Source organism: Canis aureus, chromosome 3 (genome assembly GCF_053574225.1).
Source record: "Canis aureus isolate CA01 chromosome 3, VMU_Caureus_v.1.0, whole genome shotgun sequence".
Classification (NCBI taxonomy): domain Eukaryota; kingdom Metazoa; phylum Chordata; class Mammalia; order Carnivora; family Canidae; genus Canis; species Canis aureus.
Window position 1 is genome coordinate 73559755 of NC_135613.1, and position 13359 is coordinate 73573113.

The 13359-nt window shown below is 51.6% G+C and overlaps 1 protein-coding gene across 1 annotated transcript; it reads right to left on the minus strand.

Moving 5' to 3' along the window:
- Positions 1-12806, minus strand: SMIM35 (small integral membrane protein 35). The gene is made up of 5 exons (XM_077883198.1): positions 12611-12806; positions 11241-11357; positions 10208-10241; positions 9377-9509; positions 1-6530 (listed from the first exon to the last, which is right to left on the minus strand). Exons 1-4 carry the CDS (start codon positions 12804-12806, stop codon positions 9410-9412), a joined length of 447 nt encoding a protein of 148 aa, XP_077739324.1. The 3' UTR covers positions 1-6530; positions 9377-9409.
- Positions 12807-13359: the final 553 nt, after the last annotated feature.

Sequence of the window (13359 nt, forward strand, 5' to 3'; positions counted from 1 at the left end):
TTTTTTTTTGTTTGTTTTTTAAGATTTTTTTTTATTTGAGGGACGCCTGGATGGCTCAGCAGTTAAACTCTGCTTTCGGCTCAGGGCGTGATCCTGGAGTTCAGGGATTGAGTCCCACATCGGGCTCCCTAAGGGGAGCCTGCTTCTTCCTCTGCCTGTGTCTGTCTGTCTGTCTCTCTCATGAATAAATAAAATCTTTTTATTTTATTTATTTGAGAGAGTGAGCAAGCAAGCATCACACATCCTTGAGCAGGGGGAAGGGGCAGATGGAGAGGGAGAGAGAATCCCAAGCAGACTCCTCACCAAGCAAGGAGCTGCAATGCAAGGCTCAATTCCAGGACCCCAAGATCATGACCTGAGCTGAAACCAAGAGCTGGCCGCCCAACCAACTGAGCCACTCAGGCACCCCTGTCTTCCTCTTCCTATAGGGACCCCACCCTCATGACCTCATCTAATGCATAATAGCCTCCCAAAGGCCCTACCCCATGATAAATGATCACATTAGGAGTTTGGGCTTCGACATATGAATTTGGAAGGGACACAAACATTCAGTCCACAACAGGCTTAAATGGAAATCCGATCCAATGACAATACTGAGCAGGACAGCGGGAATGGAGAGCAGGTGACATTCAAAAGGCATTCTGCAGAGAGCGCTGACAAGACTCAATAGCAGGCTGAGTGATGAGGAAAGTGAAATATATACAAGGAAGGGAGACATGGCACCAGGGAGAGGGGAGGTGGCGAGTCCTGGCTCCCTGTGATAAGTCACCCCAGGAAAAAACCCTCTGGCAATTGGTGACACAGGCCTGGCAAGAGGGGAGGGCTCAGAGCTGGGGGTTCAGATGTGCTCATGCTGACCCACCAGATGGGGGCACACACCTGGGCATGGAGATGAGGACACTGATCTAGAGAAGGCCACATCCCCCACAACCCACCTGCAGGAAGAATACTCACCTGTTGACCTCCTGCCTCAAGGATAAGCAGGCTACCACCTCTGTGCTTGATTTCACACACACACTCACACACACACACACACACACACAATCTTCCCTGTCTTCCCCTTCTAATGATGCCATCATTCACCTAGTTGTACAGGACAAAACCAGGAGTCATCCCTTCACATTCCACATCTAATCCATCAGGAAGGTCCAATCAATTCTACCTTCCAAATATGTGGTGAATGCAATCACTGGTCCCCACTCCCATACTATCATCCAGGTCAAATCCATTACTGGGTCTCACCTGGACCACTATTCAACCCCTTATTGTCCCTCTGCCTCCACGCCTGCTGCCTTAGTCTACTAAAGTGTGAATCATAAAGCATTGCTTAGTCTAGTACAGCAGCCAGCGTGATCTTTATAAAATATAATTCAGGTCATGTGAATCCCTGGCTGAAAGCCCTCTCCTTTGCTTCTGGTCCAAATGAGAGACTAAACTCCAATGAGTGAGTATCTGCCGATTCCCCCCACAACACCTCCTGCACTCTCGCCCTTGCCCACCCCACTTCAAGCTCATTTCCACCTCAGATCATTTGTTCCAGTATCTTCTTAAATGCAGCCTCCTTGGGGAGGTCTTTGCTGACCACCCTATCCAAATATCCTCCCTGTCTCCATGACATCCCTCCCTAGCCCCAGCTTTTTTCCTTCAGCACACTTATTTTTTAAGTGATATGACCTATTTGTTTATTAGCTTATAGTCTCTCTTTCCCAGTAAAGTAGATCTATGAAGGCAGAGACTTACTCTCTTTTGCTCACTCCTGCAGGCCCACAGCCAAGAGCACATAGGTTTGTATGTGCTGAATGAATGAGAAAGTAAATAAATAAAGATAAACTTATAATGCAAGGCGTAGCCTAGATCTTCCCTGCCAAGAAGTAAGAACCTGATTCAAGGAGTTGTGGGTAGGTGGTTTATTTGGAAGATGATCACTGGGAGCAAGGGTGAGATACCAGGAGAAGAAAAAGCCCAAATAAGGATGCATTATCAAGCCAGTAATGCTGGGAGCAACTGGGTCTTGATCCCACTGGAATGTTCCCTGGAACATGTAGAGATCTCTTCCAATTGTCCCCTGAACATTGACAGGAGAGGCCCTGATCCATCCGCTTCTGGACTGGCTGAGGCTTCCCCCAGATGTGTTACTCTCTCAAACTGCTGGTGCACGCGGCTGCATGGGCTCCCCCGGAAGAGGAGGAGCCAGGGCAGACAGCAAGTGATGTACAGTGGGCACTGGAGTCCAGATTTGTGAGCACAAAGCTGGAGCCCCTTCAGAAATGTCTGGAATGAGGGGTGGAGCCGAGGATGTAAGGCGGAACATTGAAGCACCTGCTATTCGTGCTGTGAGGGAGATGTCCACAGGGGTCATGGAGTGTGTGACCCACCTAGGGTGTTCAGTGCACATATTTTGGACTGAACTCACAAGAGTGAAGTGACATTTATTAAATTATGCTAAGATTGGGAGACTCTCCCAAAACTTGAGAGATTATAAAATCTGAGCTCACAATTCAAACTCAGGGCAAAGAGATGACACATGTAGTCCAGCAGGCACTGCGTGGCACAATGTATTTTGGAAGGAAATAGGACCCTCATGTGACAGGAGTGTCCAGGAGTCACTCAGGCTAATGGGCAAGTCCATAGACAGGCTTCCACGGCCAGGCTGCTTGTCCGGAGACGCCCCATGGGCAAAGACGCAGCCCCAAGGAGTGGAAAGAGGGCTGGGCTGGCCTGGAACTCAAGAGAAGTGGGTTCTAGGCTCATCCAGCTCTCAATCATGTCATGTCAGCTCTGGGCCTCAGTCTTCCCGGCCAAATGCAGAGTGTTCTTCAATCCGACTTCTCTCTGCACTGCCCAGGCCATCCCGCTGCCACTGAAAATACCATGGAACGTACACTTATTCCACTGTGAGCTCTAGAGAACAGAAACTTCCCTGACCCATTTCTGTATCCTTCACGCCCAACCGCTGCCTAACCTAGAGGTGCTCAGTGAGCTTGATGAATAACGCAGGCACAGCAAATGGATTCTCTCACAAGGAAAAGCATATGGAAGGAGTGGAAGAAGTAGGATAGCCAAACATGACATGGCAATGCAGGCAATGGTAGCTTGAGGCTGGCTGGGTCCTTGGGAGACATTAGACGGAGCCCAAAAGAAAGCAGGCTGTACATAAATTGACTTGAATTTTATTTTCAGGCCTGTTGTCGTCTCAGCTTAGTCATATTATACCATAATTATTCCTTTCCCTGCAATTTTTGCCCTACAGCTCTTAGGTATTGTAGGGACTCGGGGCTACAGACCAAACAGGAAGCCTAGAGCAAGGGGATGTGGTCAGGAGGCCAGGCAAAGGACTGTGAAAATATTCAGCACGCAGTCATTCACTCCTTTAGCAAACATTCATTGAGCATCGGCCTAGGCAGGCCCTCTGGGAATACAGATCCTTCTCCTCCTTGGGTTAGCTCTGCAGCACGTCCACACACATGCACACGCACACACATGCACACAGGTGTCTCTGCTACCTCCTCCCCTGCCCCCTCCCCCAGCCCTGTGGAACTGAAGTCACCCACGTTCTGCAACAGCCTCACAGCTGGAAGGGACCTCAGTGTCCTCAAGTCAGATGGCAGCCTTACACAAACAAGGCACCGGGGCCCACCGGCTACTGGGGCGACACCGGAAACATGAGGCTTCTTCCATTTTCCACCCATCTCCTTCCCAATGGCTCCCTGCTTTTATATATGAAAAACCTTAACTTAAGGCTTTGGGGAGGGCAAGACAACCCCCACACCCCTACAGGTAAAAATCCAGGAGACAGGGACCCCAGCAAAGCCTTGGCCTCCAGCGCCGCCCCACCTGTTGTTTTGTTGGCCTGTTGCTACTCTGGGCACACAGAACATTTTCACTTCTGGTCTCCAAATGTGAGAATTCACCAGGCCACTGGCTTCCTGTTTTGTACCAGATCTGCTTGAATCTCACTGCTTCTAGACAGTTTTTGATCACTAAGCAGTTTTTTAAATTTTGTAATGATACACCTATGTGCTCCCACTCGGAGGTTCTCAGAGCCCTGGGGCACAGAGAGGGCACAGGAGACGCTGGCCCCTGCATGGCCACCCCAAGGGAGCACAGCCCCCTCCTCACCTGCCCAGTCTCTTCCCGGGTTTGATCATTCCTTAAGGTAGCCCTTACACAGAAAACGTCACTGTCTGGGTCTGCTGTGTCTAGATCTGTATCTGGTGATGACCACAGGGTCGCACATGACTGAGCATGAGCAGAGAAAATCAAAAACCTTGGTTTTCAGAGCACTCAAGATTGGACCAACAATAAAGCAAAGCCCAAGGTTCCCTGACAAGACTGAGGAACTGTCAACATACATGCCTGAGACATTCCTGGCTACGGCCAGAGCCATAGAAGCTACTGGAGAGAATTCAGGGAGGGTAGAAGCTGAATTTTGCCTACAGAAAGCACCCATCCGGAGAGGGAGCACAGTCGATCTCAAGAGAGACTGGATACCCCCACAGGGTCTAGCAGTTCCAGGCATATTCTAGAAGCTGCTTGAATGAATGAATGAATGAATGAATGAATACAAGGGGAAAGTCAGGAATTCAGTTATGGGAGCCAGAGAGTATTTGTAATTAAAAGTGAGAAGATGGGACACCTGGGTGGCTCAGTCAGTTAAGCCTCTGCCTCTGGTTCAGGTCATGATCCCAGGATCCTAGGATCGAGCCCCACACCTGGCTCCCTGCTCAGTGGGGAGTTGGCTTCTCCCTCTCCCTCTGCTGCTCCCCCTGCTTGTACGTTCTCTCTCTCTCTCTCTCTCTCTCTCTCAAATAAATAAATAAAATCTTTAAAAAAAAAGTGAGAAGACAACAAGATCTACCAATCTTAAGGAAGTCTCCTTGGGGAAGTGAAAATTGAATTGGCGTAAATAAGGGGCAAAATTTGATGATCCGGAAGTGAAGGGGTGTAAAAAAAAAAATTAAGGGAAGACTGAGAAATGGGTCAGTAGAAGCTCAGGGCTGAGGACAGGGGCTACTCTCACCGCCCCAGGGGAACCAGAAGAGAGATCAGAGGCCAGCGGGAGGGGCCTGTGCCTTGGGGCCCACGGAGCCCAGGCAAGCTAGGAGCTTGGGCAGAGCCTTTAAGCGGCTGACCAACCATTATTAAAAAAAACACATTCTGGCCTGACCTTCAGCAAATCATTTCTCCGGGCCCTGATCCCCCTGTTCCCTCACCCTTGAGGATGAAGGGAGACTGCATACGGAGCCCCTGCCCTGAGCTCAAATACGTGCTTAGCAAACGTCAGTTCACTGGTAAAGAAGGATTTGGTTGGGAATGACCCAGTCTTAGGTGCTGCTCAGATTTATCCAAAGTCAAAGAAAGGCTGAGGAGTATTTCGGATCCTAAACTATTAGGACCTAAAGGAACCGCAGCGGTCACCTGTCACCTCCTAGGTCAGAAAGCACTATACTTTGTACTTGTATCTTTTGTTTAGTGAACACCTACTATGTGCTGGGCCCTATGCTAGACACCAAGAAAAGAGAGATTTTTAAAAAGAGGAGCCTGGATGGTTCAGGCGGTTAAGCATCTGTCTTTGGCTCAGGTCATGATCCGAGGGTCCTGGGATGGAGCCCTGCATTGGGCTCCCTGCTCAGTGGGGTGTCTGCTTCTTGCTCTCCCTCTGCCCCTCCCCTTCAATTGTGCACATGTGCGCATGCACTCTCTCTCTCTCTCCCAGGTAAAGAAATAAGACCCTTAAAAAAAAAAAAACCCACATGAACAGATAAAATCCCTTTCTCCTTCAGGTAAAAGAGAGGAGCCTTGGAGAAGTGGTCTGATCCCTTAATGTCCAGATGCTAAAATACATGCCCATGGTGGTGAGTGACTGGCCCGTGGCCACACAGCATGGCAGGGTGGGTCAAGACCAGACCTTCTTCTCCAGTGTTCAATCCTCATCCCGCTAAGCCTGGGGTCAGGCTGCATCTGCGAGGCCTCCACCTCTACGCAGACTCCGGTGCAGCTCGTGGCTGTGCAGCCTTAGGCAAAGCATGCTACCTGCCTGAGCGTCAGTCTTGCCATATGCAATACGCAACCAGGAATGATGCCCCACGTCACACGGTTGCCACAAAGCTAAAGCCACAGTAACATGCACAAAAATAATTTGTTCTCTGGAGACTGTGTGTTGTGCAAGCAGTTCCTGCTCCTTCTCGGGTCACCAGGGTTTCTTTCTCTAGGACAAGGCAGCTTTCTGTAACCACATTGGGTGTTTCTTCTCCACTCAGCAGGCATTTATTGGGTACCTCCTACATGCTCCACTTTTAGTGGCTACTGAAGATCTCTGGGACGTAACCCTGACAGCCAAGGGCTCACCATGGTGAGGGAACAGGACAAATGGAGGAAACGTGGCCATTTGCCACCAGGATCAAGTGGGTGGCAGCCAGTCTGCAGTCCTGAGGGAAGCCACAGGGAAGATGACACTTGAGTCAACCATGGAGACTAGTTGTGCCGAGGAGGGGTTGGCAGGGAGGGCGAAGGCATCCCCAGAAGGCTTCCTGGCAAAGACACCAAAGAGGAACAGGGTGGCAGAGGGACTGGGGGGTGGCAGCATAGAAGTGCTGGCTCTCCTGCCTGCCTCCTGGCTCTTGGGGCCAGTGGAAAGAACAGTTAGGAGGAGAGGAAGGTTCTAGGGGAGGCGCCCCCCAGACCCACTGGACCTGGATCCAGACTTCTAGGTACTGGTTCCCTAATCATTTCTGAACAAGCTGGAAGCTGCCATTTTAGGGCTCTCAACCAAAACATGTTGCATCCTCGGGTGAGGCCTGGGGTGAAGGGCAGTGCTGCGTTACGTTAGCCAGCGGGACTGCGGAAGTCAGGAAAACAAGAAGGAGGCAGAGGGGACCGGGAACACGTCAGAGGACCCCAAAAGAGGAAGTAGCCCAGTCTCGGTTCCGCTCCCGAGGATGGGAAATACCCTCCGTTCTCCCAGCCCTCGGCAGCTGTCCCCATGCCCTTACCTGAAGCCACCAAACCTGGGGCAGGACCACATGGGCCCTGGGCCTCGTCCTTCCACGGTTCCCCAAAGTCACTGAGTCCTGAGTGTATTCAGGGACCTGGGGCAGCCCCCAATGGGGCATCATGACGCCTGTGGGTTAAGGAATGGGGCCCAGCGAAATCCGAAATCTGAGGAAGGATGTCAATCCCCCTCCTCCCTGCTCTCCCAATAAAGACTTCAGGAAAAGGAGGGACCAGAAGCCAGGAGGGGCTCAGCCCCACCACCATCAACTCATGGATAGAAATTCTGGAGCCCAGATGAAGACCTCCAAATTCAGAAATCCGGTTTATTAAGTCATTGCTGGGCTAGGCTAGGAGAGTGGCCCCCCAGTCCTGGTAGGAAGTGAGGGGTAGGGACTGGTAAGGCTCCTCTCCCCTCCCCTCCCTTACCCTCCCCTCCCTTCTCCTCTCCCCCCCCTCCCCTCTTTCCCTCTCCTCTTTCCCCTCCTCCCCCCTCCCCTCCCCTCCTCTCCTCCCCCCCCTTCTCTCCCCTCCTCTCTCCTCCCCTCCTCCCTCCTCCACAATTGGCTAGGGACACCTAGGTGGCTCAGCAGTTGAGCACAAGACATGTCCTGGGGAGCCCAGGACCATGAGAAACAAGGAGGAGAGAAGTCACATTATTTGTCTTTCTATCCTCACTTCCTGGGGGCCTGGTTTCTTTCTTGCTTTGGATTCTATTTTTTTTTTAAGATTTTATTTATTTATTCATGAAAGACAGAGAGAGAGAGAGAGAGAGAGAGAGGCAGAGACACAGGTAGAGGGAGAAGCAGGCTCCATGCAGGGAGCCCGACATGGGACTGGATCCAGGGTCTCCAGGATCACACCCTGGGCTGAAGGCAGACGCTCAACCGCTGAGCCACCAGGGCTGCCCTTGGTTGGGGTTTTTTGTTGTTGTTTTTAGCCTGGCCTGGGTTCCTCCCCGACTCCCACTGTTTCTGGTCCACCCTTCCCGTCACAGGGTAAGCCTGGCACAGGAAACACACGACACAGGGAGACCGAGATCTCCGCCCCCAACCCATGCCCACCCATTGCGGGAGCCTAGAAAATAAGATCATGCTTCTAGACTGTTTTAAGAACTGCTCTCCAAATGGTTTGGGCAGCCCTGAGCCTCAGCAGCAGAGCCAGGTGGTAGACAGGAGTGTGGGAAGGTTGAAAGTACCAGAATGAAGCACGGAGTGCAGCAGGGCAGAGCAAACCCTAAGAGCAGCCTTCAGCTCTTGGGGAAAGTAGGAAGGTTAAAAACAGCATCTGGAATCACCCCCACTCCCACATGACTTTGCTATTGAAGATATGACTGGTTTTCCAGCCTCTGGAGTCCGTCCTTTGAGGGGAAGTGTCTAGGGGACGCCTCATGGAGAGCTCCCCTCTGGGTCTGCAGGCCTTGCCCACACCGGGCTGAGCCAGGATGGCTTGGCTCTCCAGGAAACCTGGAACTACCACCACCCCCAGACTCAGGGGCCCCCTGGGAACCAGTCTCTACTCCTGAGCAATGGCTACTTTCTTTGTTTGGAGGAGAAAGCCATTGCCACTCTACCGGACTCTGTCCAGAGTCCAGACCCTTCCTGGGGGTCCTCCTGCTGCAGGCCTGCAGTGCACCCAGAGTGACTCCTCACTGTCCACAACAAGGGACCAGGCCAGGCCTTGAAGGCCCTGGGGGATGAAGGCAGCCCGGGAGCCTGGGAGGGGCAGGTGCCTGTACCAGGAGCTACCTCCTGCAGAAAAAGCAAAGGGAGGGCAACAAAGAGATGAGGCCTGGAAAGGATTCCTCTAAACCACTGCCTCTGGTGAGGCTTCTTCCAAGCCAGAGGATCAGCTCAAAGAGAAACTGGGGGTACATGAGGGATGGCTGGAGGGAGAAAATGGATGGAGGGGAGATGAGCTTGAAGGCAAGTGGAGGGAAGGTGTGAGCCAAGGGTCAGGTGGCCATGAAGCAGGGATCACTCCTGGGCTTTCAGTTCAGAAGTGACACCCTGGAGTGATCCTTCTTGGGCAGAGTAGCCATCTAGAACCTTAAACTCAGAGCAAAGGTTGAGACAGAAAGCTCAACTCTAGAAGCTGCCATCTGATTAGAAATAGAACATCCCCAGGAAAGAAAGGCAGGATGTGGATTGGGTGCACAGGCGAAAAGGAACAGTCTGCTACCAGCAGGTGGTGGGGACAGCATGACCCTGAGCCTTGATACCTGAGATCACCTCCCACAGATCCACCCCCCAGAAGTGCTGGAGGATGAACTGAATGATCTCTTGGGTTCCAAACAGTCCTCAATGCTAGACTTGGGTGTCTGCACTATCTGAGGACCTTATTAGAACATTAGATTTACTCAGGAGCTCACCAACCTTCCACTCACCTCTCTGGGGCTCCAGACGCTGACACTCCCCTATCAGACTAGCCTGTCAGAGAACTTCATGTAGCCACCATCTGAACTGCCGATGTGGCCACTGATGGTGAAGGGTGGTCCCACCTCCAGCTCCTTCAGATTCCTGAAAAAGATGATCCAATCAGGTTTTGGGGGCTGAGAACCTGACCTCTCCTTAGGAGCCCAACTCCCTAGACCAGAGCATGGGAAGAACTTCCTGGCTGTGACTCCTTGACTGACTCATCTTCCAAGAACAGGAACTGGCCCATGTCTCAGGGCCAGACCAAGAGCAGGCCTGCCCTGTGGCAGAGATTTGACAAGATGGCTTACCGCAGGGGGACTTTTTGACCCCCCTACTCCCTAAATCCCTGGTGGTCTCCATTTGCTCCTCTCTTTTGACACCACATTGTGTCTGAGACTATATTATTTGTAGTCAGGCCTGTGTCCACCACAGGCAGTGAAATGCCTAAAGATAGAGACTATGTTCATTGTACCCCCTAGAAACTAATATCACTACATCTGCAACAATGGATCCTTCCTGAATACATAATGGGTAGATGATGAAGGAATGAATGAGTGGATGAATGAATGGATTTACCCCCCTACCTGGGGGTAAGTGTTAGGAGGTTCACCATCAGTAGGGTCTTACATAATCCTGTCCACATTCAAGTTTTTATTCATGGTTCTTTCTACATAGACCCTGGCTCCTTCCTTTTCTCTTGTTTGCTCAAGGGGATGGGGAGGAACCAGAGCCAAGGAAGAGAAAGAGTGTGTCTTGGTTCCAAACCTAACCCCACTCAGATCTGTCCTGAATCCACTCACCGGATCTGGTACAAGTTGAAGACAAAATTAGGCCCTAGAAAGACAATCAGAAAAGAGAGGGTTAGTACCTCCAGGGAGACCTGCCCCTCACCCTTCTGGGAACATCTGGTGCTCTCTTACCCCATCTGGGAGGAGTTGGGTGGCTGGGCTGGACCTCAGGATGCTGTGGGAGGGTCCCATGTCCCTTCACTGTCTGCCACCTGCTGGTACCCGGGTGTACCCCATCTTCCCAGACAGAACCACCACTTTCGGGAGGCAGATCCTATGCCTAGGCATCCTCCCATTAAGGGTACCGATTACCCTGGGAAAGGGGCAGTCCTAGCTTAGAGCCCAAAAGAAGCAGACCTGGGCTTGAACCCAGATTGTGCCACTCTCTAACCCTGCAACTTCAGCCTTCCAGCTTCATCCATAAAAAACAGAGACTAAGAATTCCAACCTTAAGTGGAATTTTAAAGAAAATAGTATTAGGCTGAAGTACATTGGCACACAGTAGGTGCTCAACAAACATTCATGGAAGCTGTGGAGGAGGTTAACTGCAGGTCTGAGAAATGCTCTCTACCTCCGGGGACCCCAGCATGTGCCGTCATCTCTCCGAGGGCCTACGGGAAGCGCAGATATGGCTCAGAGCTGGGAGCACCCCAGCAAATTCTGGAAGATTCCCAGGGAAGCTGAAGCTAGCTTGAGAGAGGACCCCAAGATCACAGTCAGGGGAAGAGATGCCCAAGGAGCCAGAGTGGGGGACACCTGCCTAGCCCGCCACCCCTGGCTTCGAGGCCCACACACACCTTGGGGATGGACTCCTGTGGGCTCTGAGGGAAGAAAAAGAAGCTTCAGGCCAGGAGGAGGAGCCCCCACTCCCTTGGTGAAGGCCCAGTACCCCAGCCCCACCCACTCAAGTGCTCCGTCACCCTCACTCAAGTCTTCAACAATGTCAGCCGCCACAGGAAATATTTTTACATGATGCCATGCTGCAGAGTTTGCAGCCCCACCCGGCCTTGCCAACTGCTACAGGAGGGGGCAGGTGCACACTCACCCTCCCAGCAGTACCCGCGTTGGTACCACTTGGCCAGGCTGTAGCCCAGGACGGACACGAGCAGCAGCGACAGCCCCACGCCGAGGATCAGGCCCAGGGTGCTGATGGAGTCCTCACCTGCAGAGACACACGGCCCCCTCAGTGGGTCGGTCACCCATGGTCCTCCCCCTGGTTCCGAGTCTCCCCCCATCCACTGCCATCAGAATGATGGCTCCCCTAGGAATCGCCATCTGAGTAGCTGCTTGAGCTAAGTCACACCAGGATAGCAAAACCCTGCATTTTTAAAGTCAGCTTGTTTCTCCAAAGTAACAGTTTTGGTTTTTTGTTTTTTTTTACTTTCCTCATTTTTTTAATTGGAGTTCAATTTGTCAACATATAGCATAACACCCAGTGCTCATCCTGTCACGTGCCCCCCTCAGTGCCTGTCACCCAGTCACCCCCACCCCCAGCCCACCTCCCTTTCTACCACCCCTTGTTCGTTTCCCAGAGTTAAGAGTCTCTCATGTTCTGTCTCCCTCACTGATATTTCCCACTCATTTTCTCTCCTTTCCACTTTATTCCCTTTCACTATTTTTTATATTCCCCAAATGAATGAGACTATGTTTGTCCTTCTCCGACTGACTTGCTTCACTCAGCATAATACCCTCCAGTTCCAGGCACGTCAAAGCAAATGGTGGGTACTTGTCGTTTCTAATGGCTGAGTAATATTCCATTGTATACACAGACCACAGCTTCTTTATCCAGTCATCTGTCGATGGACATCGAGGCTCCTTCCAGTTTGGCTATTGTGGACTTTGCTGCTATAACACTGGGGTGCAGGTGTCCTGCCGTTTCATTGCATCTGTATCTTTGGGGTAAATCTCCAGTAGTGCAATTGCTACAGGCCTTCCGCTTATTGGAAAAGGCACTGCTGTTTTTGGGAGGGAGCCCAGAAGGTCTGTCCTCAGCCTCACCTGTGGCTCCCAGAGCGGAGACCAGAAGATCCTCAGTACCCTCCCCACAAAGCCCGTGGATGGCGCGGCAGGGTGTTTACTTTTAAACTCCGTTTGTTGCTTATACTTATCGCTTCTTCCTTTTTTGTGGTATGAGCTCTTAGCTAAATTTATATTTTATTTGTAAAGCCAAACTGAGGGAGAAAGGGAAGAAGGAGGGACGGGGTGGGCCAGAGATAGGAAGGAAAGGAGGGAAGTGGGAGAGAGGGGAGAGGGGAGGGGGAAAGGAGGTAGGAGAGATGGGGGAGGGAAGGAGGGAGAGGAGGGGTTGGAGATTGGACTCCTCCAAGGAGATGAGATGGGCCTCAAGCAGAAGCAGAGAGGGAAGCCAGCTTTGCAGAACGAGGCTACCAATGGGAGCAGCGTGGAGAGACCTACCTGGCAGGCCAGGGAAGGAAGAGGAGGACCAGCCCGGCTCCTGCTGAATGAGCACCAGGAGTGTGAAAGAATCACCTGATCCTGGTCTTGGTGGCCTGGGGTCCTGAAGCTCCGGGGCTGTCTCAGGGGGCCAGGAGGCACAGTGGTTAAGCACAGCCTTTGGCACAGCAGGCTTGCTTCCAAAGCCCAGGCCCATCATTTGCAAAATGTGGGACCTGAGCAAATCCCTTCCCCTTGCTGGACTTCAGTTTGCTTTTATGGAAAATGAGCATGATAATAAAATACACTTAGAGTTGCCAGGATGACTGATGGAGGTGCGGCATAGACAGAACCCAGCAGACCGGGCATACACTAAGTTCACGAACATTAATTACAACATTGTTGTTGTCATTTTTATCATCACATGGCCTGGCTGCATTTTAAAAATATTTCACAATCTCCCCTGCCCAAGCCTTTCCTTCCCCCATGCCCCTTGGCCTTTCTTCCCATAGAAGCCTCCCAGCAAAGAAAAGGGGAAGGCTTTATCTTAGACCTCAAAAACCCAGGCCATCAGAAAAATTGAAAGGATTCACAACTTAGACAAAGAGATGAGCCAAAGCAAGATTGCCCTCCTCATTGTGCTAGAGGAGAAACCTCCAGCCTTGGGGACGGGAAGGGAAAAGGCGAAATTAAGACAAGTCGGGGAGGGTGGTGGTGGAAAGCACTGGAAAACACTGAAAAGATATCAGTGGTTCCCAGAGAGAAAGTCC

What these genes read in the sequence shown, in the direction of transcription:
- SMIM35 (XM_077883198.1), bottom strand. Translation starts at nt 12,806, where the DNA reads ATGGGCCTGGGCTTTGGAAGCAAGCCTGCTGTGCCAAAGGCTGTGCTT. An exon ending in TTCCTTCCCTGGCCTGCCAG is followed by an intron (nt 11,358 to 12,610) that starts GTAGGTCTCTCC and finishes GTGTCTCTGCAG; the next exon opens with GTGAGGACTCCATCAGCACC. An exon ending in TTCAACTTGTACCAGATCCG is followed by an intron (nt 9,510 to 10,207) that starts GTGAGTGGATTC and finishes CATCTTTTTCAG; the next exon opens with GAATCTGAAGGAGCTGGAGG.